General features: G+C 41.6%; 1 protein-coding gene across 1 annotated transcript in view; it reads right to left on the reverse strand.

Annotated features, from left to right (window-relative positions):
- The window catches only part of FKBP1B (FKBP prolyl isomerase 1B), a 60951-nt gene that overhangs the window by 36849 nt on the left and 1619 nt on the right, over positions 1–22483 (reverse strand). Inside the window, exon 2 of the mRNA XM_077291527.1 lies at positions 15979–16026. Within this exon, the coding sequence (XP_077147642.1) occupies positions 15979–16026 (48 nt within the window). The remainder of the gene's footprint in view (positions 1–15978; positions 16027–22483) is intronic.

Raw genomic sequence — 22483 nt, forward strand, 5'->3', positions numbered from 1 at the left:
GGGAGTAGGGATGGACTAATCGGATTGTGGCCGTCGCTGATTGGTCGCGGCAGCCATGACAGGCAGCTGGCGAGACCAATCAGCGACTTGGATTCCATGACAGACAGAGGCCGCGACCAATGAATATCCATGACAGACAGGACAGACAGACAGACAGAAAGACGGAAGTACCCCTCAGACAATTATATAGTAGATGTGTCTGTATTGTGGTAGTGATGAGTACTGCGGCCTGTCGAGGCTCTTGTCGGCACAGCACGATAATGTATTAAAGGACTTATCATTTTTTTTTTACACTGACGTAGTGTCGACAGAGCAGCTCATTCTCTTCTGCTCTGCTCTGTTGACGGGGTGTAACTGCCGATGTTATGCTGATTGACAGCCGGCTCCCTGCTGTCTAACTGTGGGAAGACAGCAGTCAATCAGCATGACGTCAGCAGTCAACAGAGCAGCTCAGAAGAGGAAGATGAAGAGCTGCTCTGTGGACGGGTAGCAGCTGAATCACCGGCAGGAGGGGTTGGTGACAGGGTAAAGGAAGCAGATAATTCTGCTTGGATAAGGTGCTATCCGAGAACGCTCGCATCTTAAACGAGTATTGAAAAAATGCTTGAGTTGTTTGTATGTGTTGCGGCTGTCAAACTGCTGCAGGGACTCGAACAATTTTTTTCAAGCACGCTGAAAATACTCGATTAGGACTCAAGCATGCTCGGTTAACACCTTATCTGAGCACGCTCGCTCATCACTAGTAGTTGCCTCTGTTAGGCCGGGATCACACATACGCGTGATACGGCCGAGTCTCGCAGGTGAAATCCCTCCTCTGGCGCCGGCACTTGGGAGCGAAGCGTGCAGCTCCATGTGTTGCTGTGTGGCCAGAATGCCGGCGCCAGAGGAGGGATTTCACCTGCGAGACTCGGCCGTATCTCGCGTATGTGTGATCCCGGCCTTAGCCTGTTAGTTTTTAGGCCCATAGTAAAAAAAAAAACCTTGCATATTGTGTGACAAATCATAGGTTAACCACTACAAATTCTGCCAAAATGCATTTTATTGCGTAATTGACTATGCATTCAAATGAATTGGGATAATTAGCAAAAAAATCAAAATAAATTGACATATTGTAGATTTAAAGAGAACCTATCAGCATGTTTTTACATATGGAAGTAGTGGTAAGGCTGTATAGGTGCTTGTCCCCCAATCAAAATGATATGTGTTTTATAGAGATCCGATACACCAGTCATGAGAAATGTAGTGTAGAAATCATATGCAAATCAGGCTGGAAGTGCACTGGGGGAGTGTCAGTGCACTTGGAAAATGTATTGACACGCCCTCAGTGATCTGATTGGTTTATGGCTTCTATTCTTGATTTCTCATGACTGGTGCATCGGATCCCTACCAAAAAATGGTGTAATATTTACAGGGGAACAAGCACCAACACAGCCAGACCACTACACCCATACGTGACTTTTTTCTTTTCTAAGTGGAAATTCAGAGCATGCGAGGACTTGTAGTTTCAGATATGCTACAGAGCATGAAGATCTCGTGCCCTTCTACTACTCGCATGACTTCAACTCTTCCACCAAAACATCCTGCATAGGGTTAAACTGGTGATGAGGATGAAAATATATATCTTATCTTGCTGGCTGTTTAATATTTGGAAGTCTTAAAGGGGTTGTTCAACTTTGGGGACAATTTTTAGTTTTTATTTTTGCACCATTTGTTTTTTATAGACTCTTTCTTTTCCTGCACATCCAACTTTGGTCTGTGGTCATAAATCAGCTGAGGAGCTCAGAAAAAGACAGATGAAAGAGTTAGAATCTCTCCCATTGGACGGTCAGAATGAGCTTACTGATGGAATCTCAGTTAACCCATTCTGCAGCCAGCAATAGACAAGAAAAGAGGTCAGAAAAAGACAGATAAAAGTTACAAGCTCATCTTCAGACCTACTGTGCATAGCGGGCTCACTGATGGATTCTCAGTTAACTCATTTTGCAGCCAGCATTAGACACAGAGGTTATAGAATGTAAATGGTGCAACATTTTGCATGGAACCCAATTGTAAAAATGATTTTTAGCCCCAATTGCATGCACTTAGGTAAAAAAAAAAGAATGTCCACAAAGGTTGAAAACCTCTTTCATTCACTTCACTGCACCATAATTTATAAGAAAATCTAGGCAAATTATTTTTCTAATCAATATAGTGGTGACAGCTCTGTTTTTTTTTTATATACAGAGCTCCAATTCTCTTTATAAAAAAAAATAATTTAAAACATAAAATTCTTGCTGCCAGCAGCTACCACTAGAGGGAGCTCACAACATTAAATTTTTTACATTGAAATCAAAAGTAGTAACCTGAGCTCCCTCTAGTGGTGACTTCTGGTAAGCAGAATTTATGCAGTGATTTATCCTTCAATATGATTTTGTTATAACAAAATTAGTAATAATATAGGCAGAGTTTTAAAAGAAGATAATAATGAAGAAATAGTTGATTAAAATGTCATTAAATGATTGGGGATTTTGGATTACAGCTGATTTTTTTTAAATAATTTCCTGCTGCAATTTTGGATTGTTGATATAAACATGAGACCTCTGCAGTCAATCATTAGCTGCACAGGTGACTTTGTAGAAAGGGAGCAGGAGGTAGATTAGCTGGGGATATGGGTATGCGGGACAGGAGTGACAACCCTATTAAGAAATTGCATTATTCCAGTATTGGCTGCACGCAATACTGTATTTCACCTTTAGTGGTCACTGTGGGAAAAAAAAGTAGATGGCAGCAACATCGCCAGCAAAATCGGCCAGTGATTTCTGTAGGAAATCACTAAAATTCTATCTATTTTTTTCCCTGGCAAACTTACCTATTATTATTACTACTACTTTAAGCCATTCTGATAATATCATATTAGGAACTGCCCTTTAAAGAGAATCTGTCATCAGGTCAGAAGTGTCTAGTTTTTGCTCTTATTTTATTCCCTCTACTCCCCTGAGTATTCCCTTTTTTTCTTTTTTTAAATCCATCATACGGTTCCAGAGATATGGGCCTTTTTATTCAGTGCTAATTTTTATGGTCTAAGGAGGCGTGGCTCACAGCATTCTTTGTGGGAGTGTCTTTAGGCTGCTCTGCATAATTACCATGTGAGCCACGCCTCTTCAGTTAAAGGCCATACAAATTAGCAGTAAATAAAACAGTCCGTATCTCTGGAACCGTATGACGGATTTTAAAAAAGAAAAAAAGGGAATACTCAGGGAAGTAGGGGGAATGAAATAAGAGCAAAAACCGTACACTTTTGAACCGGTCATAGTTCCCCTTTAAGCAATTTCTTAGTAAAGTCTGATATACTGGAGCCATCACTGATGTTTTATTTTTATGGCACCGCACAGCTGCCTGGTTTAAAAAGCAAAAGGTCCTGCTGCCAGGTCCAAGGTGGGTGTTAATTCTGGAAAATAAACACGGGATTTGGGCCCATGTGAGATCATCACCTGCCATAACGTCTTATAAGACACGATCCTTCATTTACATTGCGGCCCATGCAGCGCAGCAGAGCTGTGCGTGTAACATAATACAGCAGTAATCTGTCTGGACATTGCAAATTTAAAATATGTCTGCTGTCTACGAATCCCACCAGATTATGCCCATTAAGCAATATTACCAGCCCGATGTAACTAGAGGTGGTGGGATTCCTCTGCCCAGCTATACATAGCAATGGAAAAAAGCAACTGCATCAGAAACACTAGACCCCCGTCCATCTGCCCCTCTCCTGGGACCACGTGTCTGTCTGGAAGTAAAAATACATCTGTTAATTGTCTGCACATCAGGCCTCGCTCCGTCAGACGATGACATATGTCCTGGCAGGGGTCTTTGGGGGGATATACTGCTATGATTTATGTCGTTATTTATATAGCACAAGTGTAAGGTACAGCGATGTGAAAAGAAAACACCGGTATCGCTCACACTCCAATTATATACATAGGGCCACTAAGAAAACATATAGAGAAACACGGGAGATCAAAGAACTGGTTAAAAACAATCTTTATTATATATTAAAATTACAATGCTTTTAGTCTATAAACTTCGGAATTTCCAAGCAATAATTTTTTTATTTTTTTTCTGAAAAGTAGAAATGGTCAAATTTTTTTTAAAACCCCCAGTGCTTTCAGACCTCAAATTATGCAAAGAAAACAAGTTCATAATCTCTTTAGAAACAACAATGCTAATGTTTTACCTCAGGAAAAGAGTTCAGAAATCAATATTTTGTGGAATAACCATGATTTTTAATCACAGCTTTCATGCGTCTTGGCATGCTTTCCACCAGTTTTTCACACTGCTTCTGGTGCAAAAATGTAAGCAGTTCTTTGTCTGATAGCTTGTGACTATCAATCATCCTCTTGATTACATTCCAGAGGTTTTCAATGGGGTTCAGGTCTGGAGATTGGGATGACCATGACAGGATTTTGATGCGGTGGTCTCTTAATTTTTGCCAGAGCTGTAGATATATATACATATAAAGTGCACAGTGCTTGTAAACTAAACATGAATAATTATAACCAGAACATAACCTAGTTTGTGCAAAAGTGCCTAGTGCTTGAGGTAGAACCAGGGGCTACATCACCGGTGTATGCCAAAATAGTAGAGCAGATGACAGACTAAGAGATTGCTGAGTGATTACCTGAACCATGTGATGGTACCAATTTTGGGGGAAGTGGCACCATCACATGGTTACGGTAGCCCCTGGCCTGAACCCCACTGACTCCCTATTGTAGCTGTATATAGGAAAGGTCACTGTCCAAGTGCATGGCCTCCACACTAAAGACTATGGGAGATATGCAGACAACCATGCCGGAGACTATCTTCAGCGAGTCTTACACATGACATGGCCATCTCATTCGGCAAACAGCTATCCTTCCTGACTTCCCCATACACATGAGCGATCTTGGCCGTCCATGAGTATTCAACGACATTGGAGTAGAAAACCACTGAGAGACGCCTCTGGCAGAAGACTTTCACCCCGGAAAACAAAAGGATGGGGCATTGAAATTCTCACTGGTCGATTGTTCTCTCCCAGAACAGATGATGTTGGAGGTTCCTCCTCATGGCCAGTATGTAATGTTTATGAGGGTCTTTAACCAAAAGTCAGAGTAACAGCGCTAAAGTCTCAACTGTACCCTCTAAATAGTTTTGTAAATTGCTAATCATTATGTCCCAACTTGCAGGAACTACCGAAGCTTGGAGAGAAGGCGCACTATGAGCCAACTGTTGATTCACCGGCAACCTCTTCCCAACGTTGCAGCCCACGCTGGAAACGTCCACATCACAAGGCTGGGAGAAAAAGGACAGATTGTTCCTCCACCTCAACTGTTCGGCAAATGCTCTAAAGATAACATTTTGTTCTCCAGGAGAAGAAATCTTATTATTAAGTATATAATAACCTGTAAGTGTGAATGTTCTACGTAATTACAACTTGTGTTTTGTTACAGCACCGTTTTGGCCTGCATAATGAGGTGCACATTAGGTGGATATTATGCTTATGGTCCATTGTTTAGCACCTATTCTGCATCAATTCTGCCGCCTCCCTTCTCCCAGTGTCTGTTATGAAGAGTAGCATTTGCTGCCCACACATCGCCATGACCAAATCCCAGTCATACTGTTCTACAGCCTACAACATTGCCGCTGCATTATATCTTATAGTATTAATGGAATAACGAAAATAATAATAATAAAAAAAATCAGAATTACACATTTTTAAAAATGTGCAAAAATCCGTGCTGTTTTCAGAGAGACCATATGACTGTTTAATGTGAATAGATCCAGTTTCAATACATGACTCTTTTGTTCTCAGGAACTATAAGAGCCCGGAACAGGAGTTTGGCAGCAACTTATTTTATTTCCTCTATACATTGGCTTTTTTCAAGAGGCAGTGCTCTGTCACATTTGCTTAAAGTGGTGTCTGGTTTAGAAACCCATTTTTTTTTTTAAATACCCTATTAGGTCATACTGTTATATCTTCCAATTATATAAGTTTGTTGCCTCATTCAAGACTGTGTGACCATCAAGGTCATTGTCCCATGTGAGACTGTGTGACCATCAAGGCCATTGTCTCATATGACACTGTGTGACCATCAAGCTCATTGTATATGTAAGAGTGTTACCATGAAGCTCATTATCTTATGGGTGATTGCTACCATCAAGCTCATTGTCCCATGTGAGACTGTGTGACCATCAAGGCCATTGTCTCATATGACACTGTGTGACTATCAAGCTCATTGTCCCATGTGAGACTTTGCCATCATCAAGCTCATTGTCCCATGTGAGACTTTGCGATCATCAAGCTCATTGTCTCATGTGCGACTGTGTGACCATCAAGCTCATTGTCCCATGTGATACTTTGTGACCATCAAGCTCATTGTTTATGCAAGAGTGTTACCATGAAGCTCATTATCTTATGGGAGACTGTGTAACTATCAAGCTCATTGTGTATGTGAGACTGTTACCATCAAGCTCATTGTCCCATGTGATACTTTGTGACCATCAAGCTCATTGTATATGTAAGAGTGTTACCATGAAGCTCATTATCTTATGGGTGATTGCTACCATCAAGCTCATTGTCCCATGTGAGACTGTGTGACCATCAAGGCCATTGTCTCATATGACACTGTGTGACTATCAAGCTCATTGTCCCATGTGAGACTTTGCCATCATCAAGCTCATTGTCCCATGTGAGACTTTGCGACCATCAAGCTCATTGTCCCATGTGATACTTTGTGACCATCAAGCTCATTGTTTATGCAAGAGTGTTACCATGAAGCTCATTATCTTATGGGAGACTGTGTAACTATCAAGCTCATTGTGTATGTGAGACTGTTACCATAAAGCTCAATGTCTCATGTGACACTGTGTGACCATCAAGGTCATTGTCCCATGTGAGACTGTGTGACCATCAAGCTCATTGTCCCATGTGATACTTTGTGACCATCAAGCTCATTGTATATGTAAGAGTGTTACCATGAAGCTCATTATCTTATGGGAGACTGTTAGCATCAAGCTCATTGTCTTATGTGAGACTGTGTGACCATCAAGGCCATTGTCTCATATGACACTGTGTGACTATCAAGCTCATTGTCCCATGTGAGACTGTGTGACTATCAAGGCCATTGTCTCATATGACAGTGTGACTATCAAGCTCATTGTCCCATGTGAGACTTTGTGATGATGAAGCTCATTGTCTCATGTGAGACTGTGAGACCACTAAGCTCATTGTCTCATGTGATACTTTGTGACCATCAAGCTCATTGTATATGTAAGACTGTTACCATCAAGCTCATTATCTTATATGGGACTGTGTAACCATTATGCTTGTTGCCTCATATGAGAATGTGTAACTATCAAGCTCATTGTATATATGCAAAACTGTTACCATCAAGCTCAATGTTTCATGTGACACTGTGTGACTATCAAGCTCATTGCCCCATGTGAGACTGTGTAACCATCCAGCTTATTGTGTATATGAGGCTGTGTTATCATAAAGCTGATTGTCTCATGTGAGACTGTAACTATCAAGCTTGTTGTCTCCCTGTGAGTAAAGCTGTTGTAATTACGTCTGTCTTTGCCTCTATCCTTATGGGATTCCTGAGCAGGGAACTGATCTGTCCACAAGGCTGACTACATCTTATATTATATTTAAAGGGGTGTATCACTATCAACATTTACCCTCTTACATGCACCATTTAATACTTAATTTGCCCCGAAGAGGCATTGTGGGGGGAGTTTAACACTTGCTGCCAAATTACAGCCGACACTGGTGTTCCTGACAGCGACAATCTTTGTGATTAGCTTATTTTTGTGTACAAAGAACAATGCTCTGGGCAGACGTGGTGTAATACATGCTGCCTGCAATGAATATTTGGTTGAAGTGGATGACCCCAAGAGGATTAAACATGAGTGTTTTCAGAGCTGTGAGCTGCGGCTGGATGTCATCCAATAATGCCATCCAAATGGATGTGAATTAGGTATTGATAGGTGAAATACAATAAATGTGCTAAGAACATTTCATGGAGATTGATCAATACAGACATTATCTAGTCCTCTCTCTAAACCACCCTATTCTGCCTTTTTTTTTTACTGAGGGTCCTAAAAGAATCCATTTCATATTAAAGGGTGTGACAACACAGCGTTTCTTCTTAATTATGCCAGAAGTAAATTCAGTAGGCCCAGAATCATAAACTGTTGTCTGAAGTATTCACTCTTCTTGTAAGACAAATATTTACCTGTAATATTAGTTCCTACAGTTAATTTTCTGCTATCTTTGCAAAACAGTAAGGCATGGCCACTGAACAATGATATTTGCTGATATGTTGATTACATACATTGTCCAGGCCAGCCAGTTTGTTGGCATTCAGAACAGAGGAAAAACTATGTAAATAGATTACATAATCAAACAGGTGGGCCGCGTTCACATTCACATCACTCTCTGACCTATGGATGCTGGTTGAAGGCAAATTGTGAACTATATAAAGAGACTTTTTCATCTGGTCCAAGTGACTCTACAGGATGTCAGCTTAGGTGACCACGGCCCCAGCTAGAAGGTCATAGGACTGCTTCATTGACCATCACTGAAACCCCAGAGACGTCTTAAAGAATCCAGGTTGGAACAATCGGGTCACCTGGCCACATATCTCACTGCTCTCAGTTAGCTTCCTAAGCTTGTAGTTATCTCCTCTCAGTGGGGGCCCACCAAAAGTGGGGAGCCATTGATAGGGGTATTTGGCCCTGGAAGAAGCTCTAATCCCAGCGAGTCAGCGGAAGGGTGAGACTGTAATTTGCACCATCTTGGGTATTTGCTGGGACTGTTCTCTATGCTATTGTGTGTTGGTGGTTCAATAAATTATTGCCACACTGTTTTACCCTCATCCTGTGTTGTCTCAGTAGTGTTCTGCCCACAGGGAGAGAGCGCGGGCATTCAGTGGTATGAGCCCTGGTCCATGGGCGTTCAGTGGTATGAGTCCTGGTCCATGCAGTCTTTCTAAAAACAGCCGGGCCAGAGGATGAGAGCACCTACTGATCCTGTGTCTCTACAAAGAGCATTCCTTTTATAGATGCTTATGGCATATCCATGAATTATGACATAAATGTCTGATAGATACAGTACCTCTGTGACCGTTTGTCTATTTGCAAAACTCCCCTAGAAGTGAATGGAGAAATCTATTAATGTTTGGCCACCTCTTTATTCACCGCTGCAAAAGTCGGAATACCCCTTCATGTCTAAGATAGTATGCGACGGCTACCATAGCAGAGCAACACGAGAATTCTGCTGTCTCTCCAACATGAATGGCAGCATGCAATTCTACATTCTTCCTATGGGGGCCACTGCAGAGGAAATCAGCCCTGACAAAATCAGCGAAACGGGTGACGATCGGCCGATCACCGCAGGTGATCACTTATTAAAGATTTTTTTTTTCATCACAGACAAAATGGAATGAGAAAAATTATCTTAAAATCTAAAAACAACAACATCATTAATACAGCGTTGTTTTTTGCATATTCTGTGGCAATATGGCGTTACTGGTTAAAGACCCAAAGGGGAATGGTTACAACCAGTGAATCATTATCGATCCCACTATAAACAGTAGGATTCATACGTCTTTCTACTGCGTAGAAATAAAACAGAATTTACAGAATTCTAAACTCTATGTGGATTTCTTGCTATAAACACGTTTCAATTCGCGCCTCTTGTTGACTCATTAAAACTTTGCCTCCGGTACATTTACGCTTAAGAAATTCCTTGAAGACATAGATCTATAGTCTTAGATGCGAGAAGATGCCAATTACTTTCGATGAGCGGCGGTGGCACAACATTCCCTCTTTGCACAGTAAGGATTTTTATAGATAGATGACGCTTCTCAGCATAATCAATATTTTATTCATGAATGGATAAAATATTGGAATAAAAAAAAACCTGGCCAATTTTATGGTGATATAGAAGTTTGTACCATTCATATCCAGTTAACATTAATGAAGAGTTCTCTGGAAGCTTTTCGGTTTAATTATTATTTCATTAATCAATAGTACACATTACACATTACAATCAGTGATTGGTTGTCCGTAAAACAAACCAGTACAGAAAACAACGGGAGGCAGTGATTGACTGCAGTGGTCAAATGACTGGAGCCCATCTTCTCGCACCCTCTGCTCTTTTTAGACGAACAAGTGACCACTGTAGTCAATCACTGGCTACAGCAATGATGTGATGGTCACCGCTACAACCAGCGGATTGGCTGTTCGACCAAACAAACCAGAAAGTACAGAGACCGGCAGGGGACCAAGGAAGTATTGGAACGGGAGCAGAAGGAGCTTGGTAAGGTGAACGTGACTTTTTATTATTCTTATTTTACAGCATTCTGAGTGTTTTTCATAATATTTTAAGTGGGCGAAATTTTTTTAAGGGAGTTGTCCAGGATTAGACAAAAACAGCGCCACCCCCTTGATGATTTTTAGAAAAATTAGGCCACGTTTTTCCAATCCCATATATTAAGCCAGGATATAAGAAGAAAAAATTCCATTAAAACAAGTGCAACAGGAACTGTAGTCTAGTTCTACTGCCTTGTTTCTGTCAGATTTACGCCCACATGGGAGATAGTAAGATACAAGGTCTCTTATCTATTCTCTTTCGTAGGAAAAATATAAAAGACTCACACGGAGGCTTTAGTAAAGAACCGGCATCACGTCCTTACATGTGAATCACAGCCATGATTTATTCATCTCTCGCGTGTCAATGCTGACAAAGAAGTGCGCACATCTCACATCAAAGCTACCACATGGAGAGATGGCGGATGATAGGCGTGGAGCCCCCGGTACAAAGCACCAATGACGAGGGATGTCCTCTTGATTGATGCCTCCTAGAAGAATCACACGTAGCTCCGAAATGTTATAAAAACTTTCCAAATAGGATTTATTCCTCTATAACGAAATCTGCGCCATCTGGAAGTCACCAGATTGCACGGATATTACCGGGTTCTTCTGTCTTGACAGATAGGGAGGATCCGTATGTGCCGGTTCTGCCGATAGTAATAGGCACAGGCTGTTTTAGGACTGATATAATAAGTTCCAAGAGTCTTCACTATATTCCCTTAAGGTGGCCATGAACCGGACATTTTGGAAAGCCAACAAAAGGTCATTTATAACATTTTCTGGAATTAACCAGTGTGAAAGATGCAGACTGAAAGCAAATATTTTAAAAAAAAATTGATCTGCCATGTGATTTTTTTTTCCGGTCGTTGTGAAGGGGCTGTGGTCCAAGGAGTATAATCCCGGGAAGCCTCAACCAGGGTTCATATCTAGTGATGAGTGAGGATACTCATTGCTCGGGTTTTCCCTAGCACGCTCGGGTGGTCTCCGAGTATTTGTGACTGCTCGGAGATTTAGTTTTTGTTGACTCAGCTGCATGATTTACGACTCCCATTAAGCTGTAAGCTTTTACCTGTCCTATGTGTATTGGATTAATAATAATGTTGGGAATAACTAGTGATGAGAGAATATACTCGTTACTCGAGATTTCCCGAGCACGCTCGGGTGTCCTACGAGTATTTTTTAGTGCTCGGAGATTTAGTTTTCTTCACCACAGCTGGATGATTTACAGCTACTAGCCTGCTTGATTACATGTGGGGATTCCCTAGCAACCAGGCAACCCCTGCATGTACTCAGCCTGGCTAATAGCTGTAAATCATTCAGCTGAGATGATGAAAACTAAATCTCCGAGCACTAAAAAATACTCGGAGGACACCCGTCGAGGAAATCTCGAGTAACGAGTATATTGGCTCATCACTAGGAATAACCCTTTATGGGATTGGCATCCAAACAACAACCTTTATACACCAACAAGGAACACTAAGTACAGAAAACAGAAGTCTGAAATCTCTGGTCAACCTCATGGTCATCTATAGAAACGGACCACACGAGGTGCTGAATGGGGTGGGATGACATAGGGATAAGGTAAAGACCACCTTCTGGGTTTATGTGGGTTTTTAAGGCTCCAAAACATTTTAGAAAAAAAACACCCAACCCCAGTTTTCAGTAGAACCGGCTGACCATCTTATCTACATGAGGGCTTCTCGAAAATTCCGATGCAACAAACCCAACCTATTTTTCCTCCAACAACATTTGTCAGGGAAAACAAGGTTTAAGGTTTTTTTAATTTTAGTGCCCAATCTTTTACTTCTACCACTGCTATCAAACATGTAAGGGCTCCATTAGACTATATGTCCTGAGATATTTACCCAGATTGTAAAAGGTCCCCTCAAGCCCAGAGGGGCCATTGCATCTGCCTTGGTTTGCTGCATTCTGACACGCTGATTTTTGCAGGACCGGACAACCTTCTGATCCCAATTCTGCCCTGACAGATGACATTGGACAGAGAAGGTCAGAATATGGGAATTTTGGCGTCTGATCCTTCTGCTTTCAAGGAAGAAAAGACGCTACCAGAGGTGTCTCCTCTCTCCCCATATGTGTATGGAGGTTTCAGGAGAGATATCCCATGAGTGTGGCCAGCTTAAGGATGATGGTGGCAGACAATTCTTTGTTCGACTACTGCTGAGATGTTGCCTACCTGCCCGCCTGCTCTAATTGTACATTATACAATCCTTTTTGTATTTTTTTTTCTCTACTAGTATTTTATCATAAAGCAATCAAAATTAGGGTACTTAAAAAAGTTTTGTTCTCTGGTTCAGACAGTGCTTACTTGGTAGAATAGTTCCTTAACAATAAGCCAATCTCAGAAGTGTCTCCCTGCTGGGAAGCCCAGAGATCAGCAGTAATCTATGAATAAGCATTGCAGTAAGTGTTAGATTTCCCTGTAGCGCGCCCACTGGGGAAATGATGCATTACACAGTGTCCATTCAAATCAGAAGGTGGCTGGACAGGACAGGTCCTCCGGAGAGAGAGACGCTCTTTGTAACCATTCTCCACTTTGGTGAAGACATGAAGATCTGGAATTCCCTAATTGGTTATAAGTTGAAACCAGATTCCCCCTTTTTTAAGAAAATAATAAAAAAAAGAAAAAATATGCCATATAACTGTTTAGAAAAAATCTCTAATTGTAGACCTCCAGATGCCAGTCTCGCCAAGCTAGGGAGTTTTCCTTTCGAGGGCAACGAACCCCCTCATCAGAATTGATTAACACAGGATTTCTAGTGAACAGATCCATTAACGCCCTCTCCATTACGCCCCACCGCATCCTGTGAATGAATTGCCAATTCCCGTGTACGCCACCATCTGTATTAAGAATAATTTATGCTCATTGTCAATGCGCACATAAAATGTATTTATCAATATTTTATGACATGGGGTTTTTTATCACAGTAAATCATGCTGAATTAAAGGGGTTATCCAGGATCACATTTATCAACATGGTCATAGCATAGCAAAAAAAAAAGAAAAGGGAAAAGAAGACAGCACCCACACAGGCAATGTAAAAAACGATTAATGCATGTCCATCGGGTCACCAGGATGGGTGGAAACGCTGTACATTAGCAAAACTCACAATGCTGCCTACAAAACTCAAGTGCTCTCATAAATGAAGAGTAGAGCTTGACCAGGGGAGCAGAACATGGCTGGAGAGCTGGAGGTGGCTTTTATTACAGGGACATAATGCTGAGCCAGCAATTACAGTATCGCCCAGGAACACCCTATGAATATGATCTGGTGCTTGTAAGCTGAGCAGGTCCTGCACATACTGTAACATGACAGTGACCTCTCTCAAGTGTCCCAGACGCAAAAACCAAATGTATGAGGTATGTATATTGCTCCCTCATATATGTCTATTTATTATACAACCTCCCAGAGGTCAACTGCCCCACCATTCTGCGGTCCTTGGCCATAGAAAAAAAGGAAGGAAAGAGACAACTCAAAATGACAGTCTCCAGCCAGAAAATCCATGAGATTACGGTAGTTCCATCTACACTATTTCATACAGCCAATGACTAACATTGATTCTGTGCAACTGCATCCTTTAACAACTTCGAAATGGCCCGAAATACAAATTAATTTTCATCCTAAATGCCTATCTATTTAATTCCATAATCTAATATATTTTCTAATATACTTTAATTAAAAATTCCCTATCCTTCCATAACTACACTATCCTACGAATTTACTGTTTTTCCTACTTTCTCTTTGATGATGCCTCACTTGAGAAATCCATTGTATGCTGGGTTGCTCAAACGAAGCGTCATCCTGCCGTGACCCCTGCTCCCTCCTTGTAACGACGCATCATTGGTGACCTTTGTTTCAGAGGCTGGGCTAGTTCCTGCTCTGTCACTGTGTGATGTGCACAATGACAGTACGCTCTATCGCTGGCTCTGATCAGTAGTAAGGAGCAGGCAACAGAGTGCATTGTAAGAATACCCGGCATGCAGAGACCAGCGCTGCTCCCAAAAGTGACGTTATTTGCAGGGCTGGCGTTGGTCTCGGCAACCTGGGTATTCATCTTACAACGTGCACTGATAGTGCACTTTGTTGCCGGTTCATTACTACTGAACTCAGCTGGCGAGAGAGCGCACTGTCATTCTACGGATCGCACAGTGACAGAGCAGGGACTAGCCCAGCTCCTAAAACGAAGGTCACCGATGACTCTTTATTTCATGGAGGGAGAAAATAGATTATGGCAATAAATAGATAGGCATTTAGAATGAAAATCAATTTGCATTTTGGAGCAGACCTTTAAAAGGTTATCCCCCAACATCATAAACTCATATTGCTGGATAGTGCATGTAAAAGCAAGCACTTTTGCGATTTACTGCTTAATAACATTTGCAAACATTTTTGCGATATTAACACTTTTCTTCTGTTTACAGCTTGTTGTCTAGGAGACCGACCACAGCAGCTTGTAAACATTGTCCAATAGCCTTTTTACATTTGGCAGGATTAGGAGGTAACAGCACATTCTAGCGAACGTGGCCAGCTTCAACACACTGCTTACGAGCTAAGTGAAAAACAGTTGTAAGCACTGCGCATGTTCTCCTGTCTAGCAGCGATGGTCGGTCTCCAAGGCAACAAGGTGTAAACAAAAGAAAAGTGATAATATCTCAAGAACGGTTGGATGTTTTAATTAGCGTCAACTTGTAAAATTTCTTGCATTTACAAGCACTGTTCGACAATACTCATTTCTGAAAATGTGAATAACCCTCTAAAGGGGTCATCTAATGATTCAAAATGTTCTGTTCCCTTTATCTACACACAGGGAATGGCAGTAAATGCCCACTTACTGGCAGGGGTAAGTCACTGTTGTGGCCGGTGGTTGGCTAAGCGGGCATTTACTGAGTGATGCGCAGGACATAGTAGTGGGGACCAGAGGACACAGAATGGGAGTGGTGGAGTGACGGACTAAGGGGTGAGTTTTGCTTTTTTTGTAAACCTGTCTGAAGCCCTTCAAAATATTTAGACATTTGGATTTTCCCTCACATGGACATCCCAATCACTGCAACATCTCTTTTTTTTAAGACTGCCTTCTTAAATTACGGTTGCATTGAGTTTTTTGCCACAATCATTCCAAAACTGCATCAATCTTGCCTAATGGCCCGCAAAACTATTGTGTACGCAGTGTGTTCATGATAAGTGCCTCCTCCCATTGAGCCCTTATGACCATTAATTCCAAATGCCTTTACCCGCCTAAGGAATCCTTAAAATTTCACCAAAACTAACAAAAACATTTCCTGTCTTTCAGGGACCCTCTTATTTAAGTTCCAAGGAACATCAGGGACCCAGAGAACTTTGGTTTCAAAAGTTGTTCTTCTTTTTGTGGGTGCAGGAGACACAGAGATGACAACAGTTGAGCCTTCTTGGTGCTTCTTATTGATGAAGTTGGCTCATCAAGAGGAGGTGCACGTCCTTAGTAATAAATGCACATTCTCCCACCCAACATACATAAATCCATACTCAAAAATATAAATCAGAGGATGTCTTGTACATCAAACATTAACAGTAAAGCGTAGTGCGTCTTACCTGTGTAGTGGACGACGCATGTCTGACCCTTCTTGGGGAAAGTCCTTCCTAAAAATACAAAAAAAAACAAATACATTTACATGTGTTTAAGTAATTGCATTGCAAATAGAATGATCCCACAGATTCCTGGCAAGTGCACTATTATGTACAAAGAGTTGCCATTCTCCCCTGTTAATAGTCTGTATACGGTATTCATAGAAATCTCTTCCATTACCACAAACAATTTGACTTCAGGAGCCCATTCTGTGCCCATGCAATATTATGGCCACGGAGGATCACCTGACCTTGTATTATACTTCCACGGATTCCTTTCTTGCAAACTTCACATAGCTGTTAGCCGAAAACTAGTCCTCCCAACCACCCATGCATGTGTCCTTATGATTACGACCTCGGCCAGGGATTCCAAACCTGTTTATCTGCCCTGGGAAGACCTTAAAATTACCCAATCACTAATGCAACAGCTCTTCCAGGGAATTTGTTACGTCCCAAGGAACATCAGGATTCTATGGGACTTTGGGCTCCTAGTGACTGCTCGTATATGATATCCAAAATTTCTCTGTCTTCTCTCAATATGTAGGATAGGAGTGGTCATGAGATCACCATGATGCAAAGTCAAGGTTACACTCCGTCACTAGTTTTTCCATATGGTCCAAAAAAACTTTAATAGGGATGTGGTAGTTATCCCATGCCAGACATCTCCAGCAATGGCTTATCTCTCTTGAGAACAAAAATATTGGACATGGAAATCTAACATGTCCGATCCTTCTTCTTCCTTCAACATCATCTATCATAGGGGACCGTTGAATGGTAGGTCAGTCCAGCTGGTGTGGGCAAGGACAGCTGACTTCATTCTGAGCTTTCTATATACTGTAAATCAATGTACATTATTGAGTCTTAGCATGAAATCACAATTAGGAACTATTATATGTTGCCATGACAATCAAGCTTCTCCTAGCCTGTACTGGTCCTCCACCTAGGCCAAAACTCATGTTTATTGTTGGTGTTGTACAGAGGGATTGGAACATGTAGGGAACAACGCATAGTGCTCAGAACTATGGTTGTCCTATTATTCCTTCCCCTTCTTCCCCATTATTTCACATCCCTGACATTCTTTAGTGTTTCCTTCATACTTCCAGTAGGAAGGATGAGGATTTATAGAGACTTCTGCAGAATCCTAATGATACAAATACCAATTTCATATATCTTTCAGGTAATGCATTCTCCAGTCAACGCTCCTACGTGTTAACTGTTGCTAGGCAACAATGAGTTCTCCGAGATCATCAGGATCTGAAAGAGGATCCCTCCACCCCAACCCGAGCAAACTCTGTGACCCTTACAGCCTCAGGCTGCATCATTAACACATAGGGTGAGACATTTTGTACTAATTGCTGCTCTGAAATGAAGCAGCGGGAGAAAAGAACATTAAGAGTAATGTTCTTGATAGCACAATCAGCACAAATTGCACAGGCATGCATCAGAACGAACCCGGTCTTCAAAATTTAATGCCACCTCAATACCCAATTACCAAAATGGTCATCACAGCAACCCACACCAAACATTTATCTCTAGGTCCTCCGAACTGTGTATATGACATGAAGCAGTGGTCCTGGGGACAACCTGCTGTCTTCTTGTCAGTAAAAGAACATTCAGTTACTCCAAAACGTGACACAGCTGATAACAGGGCACAATTTAGTGCACCCAAATTACTACCAAAATACTTGCCATATATGAAAATCATCCTTCACCTGGAGCCAAAGATTCAATTACTGTATTAAAGCACTCTAGCCCCTGTAGAGTGTTGGTTGATGCCCGTGATGATGCCCATTCTATCAAACCAATTTACTCTTAAAGAAAGAGTGGCTGGATGATGCCCTTTATGGCACCCATGCCATTAAACCCAACGCACTCTCCAAAGTAGAGTGGTTGGTTGATGGCCTCTATGGCCCCCCTGCCATCAACCCAAACTACTCGCCAAGATAGAGTAGTTGGATTATGCTCTCGATGGTACCCATAATATCAATTCAAGATACTCTTGAAAGAAAAATGGTTGGATGATGCCGTCTATGGCTTTCATGCCATCAACCCAAGTTAAGCTCCTAAGTATAGTGGTTGATTGATGGCCTCTGTGACACCCATGCCATCAACCTAAACTACTCTCCAAAGTAAAGTGATGCCCGTGATAGCACTTATGTCATCAAACCAAAATACTCTCCAAGGTAGAGTGGTTGGTTGATACCCACAATGGCACCGATGTCATCAAGCCAAGTTATTCTTCAAGGTAGAGTGATTGGTTGATGCTCTTGATGGTACTCATGACATTAGCACAAGGTACAGAATTGGAGTAAAATTCGAGATGCAACTTTTGCAAATTTTCACCGCCTTTTGATGCTCACACAAATTTTGCCGTCAGTTAGCGCATGTAGTCACAAACACTGGGTGAGCATAGTGCTAGAGAGGACTATAGACCACCTTGCACTTCCTTAATTAATTGAAGCAATAAATGTAGAAATAATTATTTTAGTGTCATTCAATTTCAGGCATAACTACCGGGTTATCGTGTACAGTATCATTCATGTATACAGTTGTCGATTTGCCATCTGGTTTTGGAGTAAAAGGTTAACCCATCTGGTGCTAAAGTGAAAGGTTTAAACATAGAAACATCCTACGCCTGACCTTTTCTGAAGAACCTCCATCTCAGTTACACTAGGAGTACAGAGTGAATGTCATACATACACAGGAGGCTCGCAGTAGGAGCCACATTATCTCAAACAGTTAGTCTACACCAAGCAGAAAATACTACCAGAGAAAATCACCCAATTCCGAAAAAAATCCAAAATCTTCAGCAACTTTTTCTTTTAATGAATGTTTCCAGTTTTGTTTATTGTCCATTATAAATTAAATGTTTATGAGTTATTTAAGGGGTTCTTCAGTTAGAAAACCAATTTCCTAGTTTATGGAGTGATCTTCTGTCCAGAATCCTCTTCACAAGAGTGAAGAATAGCTCCCGAGTGTCTCTTGCATCACATAGACAACTCACTGATTTAAATGAACACTGAGTAATGTTTATTTTCCTCTGAGGTGGCGCTAAAGGAAACTTAAACCCTTACTGCCAGGTTTCGAAAAAGATTTTGATAGGTGATGTATTGATCCCAGCAGAAAGACAGTCTTTGGGGATCCTTGTAAGGTAGATTTTTACACATCTGACATTCAGGGTCTGAGAACAGTTTCCTAACTCAAACTCATAGAGATATGCCATATGTGACTGTTGATTTTGAGTCAGGAGATCCACAGCTAGTCCAGATATTGAGGTTTCTCCATAGACCATAAATGTTGATCGTGTGGAGCTAGCCTAACAAGTAGGGATTGTTCAAACTGGCAAACCCTTCTTAATCAGGTCTATCAGCTCAAATATTTTTGAAGGGTAATTCCGCAGCAAAGCCTCTTCTGAGATGTAATATACCGTACTTCTGAGATGTAATATACTGTAGATCTTACAACTGAGGCTCTATGAGCTGGGACTCAATTTCTAAAATGTAGGGGCCATTATAGTAAATTAACAAAATGCATGTGATAGAAATTTCTGAGGAATACTACATGGGTGAGGACTAGATAGAGTTCCAAGATTTTCAAGTAAGTGGGTCCTAGCTCACAGATCTCATCTTCTGCGTTCACCCTATGGAAGGTAAGATGATTACTTTAGGTGGATCATTCCTCTTAAGGCTATGTTGCAGTAAAACAATTACATTTTTTCTAATGATTGGTTAATACCAGCACTAGTCTGGAGAAAACAATTTTTGGACATCTTTAGGACCAAGTTCAAATTACCAAATTTTTAGGTCAGTCATGTTACATTGCACATCTAGAACAGAAGCAAAGCCAAAAGCAGCAAGAAGATTCTGAATGACCCTCGAGAATGTATCTGATCTTCCTGGACAATGAATGATGATGTCACCAAATATTTTTTAGAGGCACTAAGTTATGTTTGCTGTCATCACCAGACTTCAAAGTCTGGTGATTTTCTACTGGTTTGCCCAAGATGCAACTAACTACAACTGGTTGTCCAAAATGCAGCCAATTGCAGCCGGTTGCACAAGATGCAACCAACCAACTATCACTAATTGCAGAAGGTGCACTGAACTGCCACTGCTTGTACAAGATGCAACCAACTACCACTGGTTGTCCAAGATGCCTCCATCTACCACTGATTGTCTAAGATGCAAGCCACTACCACTGGTTGCATATGATGAAACCAACCACCACTAGTTGTCCAAGAATCCGCAAACTACCACTGGTTGCACAAGATGCAACCAACCAACTGTGACTAGTTGTAGAAGATGCACTGAACTGCCACTGGTTGTCCAAGATGCATCCAACTACCACTGCTTGTCTAAGATGCATCCAACTACTACTCAATCAAATACCACTGGTTGCCAAAGATGTTACCAACTACCACTAGTTGCACAAGATGCAACCAACTACCACTGGTTGTCCAAAATGCAATCAGCTAGTACTGGTTGTCCAAGATGCAAATAACCAACTAACAATGGTTGTCTAAGATGCAAGCAACTCAACTGTAATGTTTATGGCCACCTTCAAATGTTTAGCGCAGACCTATTAAACATTAGATTATTAACATTGAACTGTGTAATGTCTATGCTGTACAGCAGACTCTCATTTCCCTTTTCTGGCTTAGATAGATTCAAGACATAAGCAATGACGAGTTGTCCAACAGCCTCTTTGTTCACCTCTCTCCAAAGTGACTGAATCTAATACAACTATACACCATGCTTTGACATATAATGGAGGAACAATAGAGGAACTCTCCTTCAGTTGAAGGCAACTCAATGCCAAGGTTCTACCAAAAGGTGTTGGGAGATACCAAGTGATCTTCATGGTCCTGACAAGAGAGCACCAGTAACGTCTCCAAAGTGTACAGTTCTAGGATATGTCAGAATATAAATCTAGGTGGAATTAACCATTTCGTTACACATTTTTATGATCTGAGGGTGGGCATCACTGGTGCTAATGGCCATCTAAATGTTTACACACGTTCCTAAAGCCAGTAACTCCTGATGTGAAAACGTTCCCGAGGCTATGATTATACGCTGTGCTGCACAGTATGAGTGTCAGAACTCCTTGGGCAACACATTTCTAGGTCAATTAACATCGGCCTATAGCCAAGTTTAGCACGTCCAGCTGTAGGACCATGCTGGGTCTAGTAGGGTAGGTCCACTCAGGACATTTCCGATTAGGCAGAATAAATTGACAGGATGCAGATTTCTGTGCTTTTCAGTTTTCACTACAGATTTTTGCAGTGTGTTGATGCAAAATCTCGTCCACAGAGCTGGAATTGTAAGATGCAGCAGATTTTATTGGGGTTGTCCGGGTTTGGCATGAAAGTCTGCAGTCACTCTATGTGACTACAGACTGGTTAATCCTCACATGGTGCATAGCAGGGTTCTCCGGAGGCTGCGGTGAAACGGGGTGGTCTGTGATTAGCGAGGTTGTGCATATCTAGTCTGAATGTGGCTGGGAGTATGCCTATCATATACTTGTGGTCACATGTCCACCCGGTTTCGCCGCTGGCACCGGAGAGTCCTGACAGCGCATGTTATATGCAAAGTGAGGATTCACAAGTCTGCAGTGACATAGAGTGACACAGAGAATGACTGGAGACTTTTGTGCCAAACCTGGACAACCCCTTCAAGGGTGGAGATCCCAGACTGAATATCCGACCATCGTGAACGAACCCTTATGTTAAAGCCAAAACTCCTTTGTGCATTTTGTGGCTGATTTTGTTTTTGATTCACAATAAAATCCTCACCCGATACCTGCAGTTTTTTTTTTTTGCAGATTTTGTTGTGGTTTTTTTAGAAGATTTCAACCTATGCATTGCAAAAGTGAAAATCTGAAGAAAGAAGCGACATGCAAGGAAATCATCATCAGAATTTTTTATATCGAATTTACTTTACTTTACATATTCCATTGTCGAATTATGAAACACGAATCCGGACAGAAAATCCGCAGCAAATCCGCAATGTGTCAGCAAGCCCCTGGGGTTTCACAGTGACAATCTGCAGAATATAATTCTGCACTGCAGATTTTGCTGCAGATTTTCATCCTCAACATCAAATTACGCTGCAGATTTTTTTTTCGCTGGGCACGGAACAGATTTGGTCAATCTCATCCACAATGCCGGGAATGTAGGACGCAGCGGATTGTCCGCCTGAAAATTCCGGATGCAAAATGTACAACGTACGTACACGTGTACACCTGGAATTTGCACTGGTCGCCTGACGTTCATTCCCCACATGCACTACCCATCAGTCTGTAGGCATACATAAAACAATGTGCCCTGAGATAAGACAATATGTTTTCTTAAGAAATACCTGAGCGGAAATAACCCGCATGTGTCCATAGGAGCATTCAGCGAGCACATGCTCGCATGGAGGGCGCAACATGGGGGAAACACAAAGAATTGCAGAGATGGCGCCGAGCATACACA

The sequence above is a fragment of the Ranitomeya variabilis genome, chromosome 2 (genome assembly GCF_051348905.1).
Source record: "Ranitomeya variabilis isolate aRanVar5 chromosome 2, aRanVar5.hap1, whole genome shotgun sequence".
Classification (NCBI taxonomy): Eukaryota; Metazoa; Chordata; class Amphibia; order Anura; family Dendrobatidae; genus Ranitomeya; species Ranitomeya variabilis.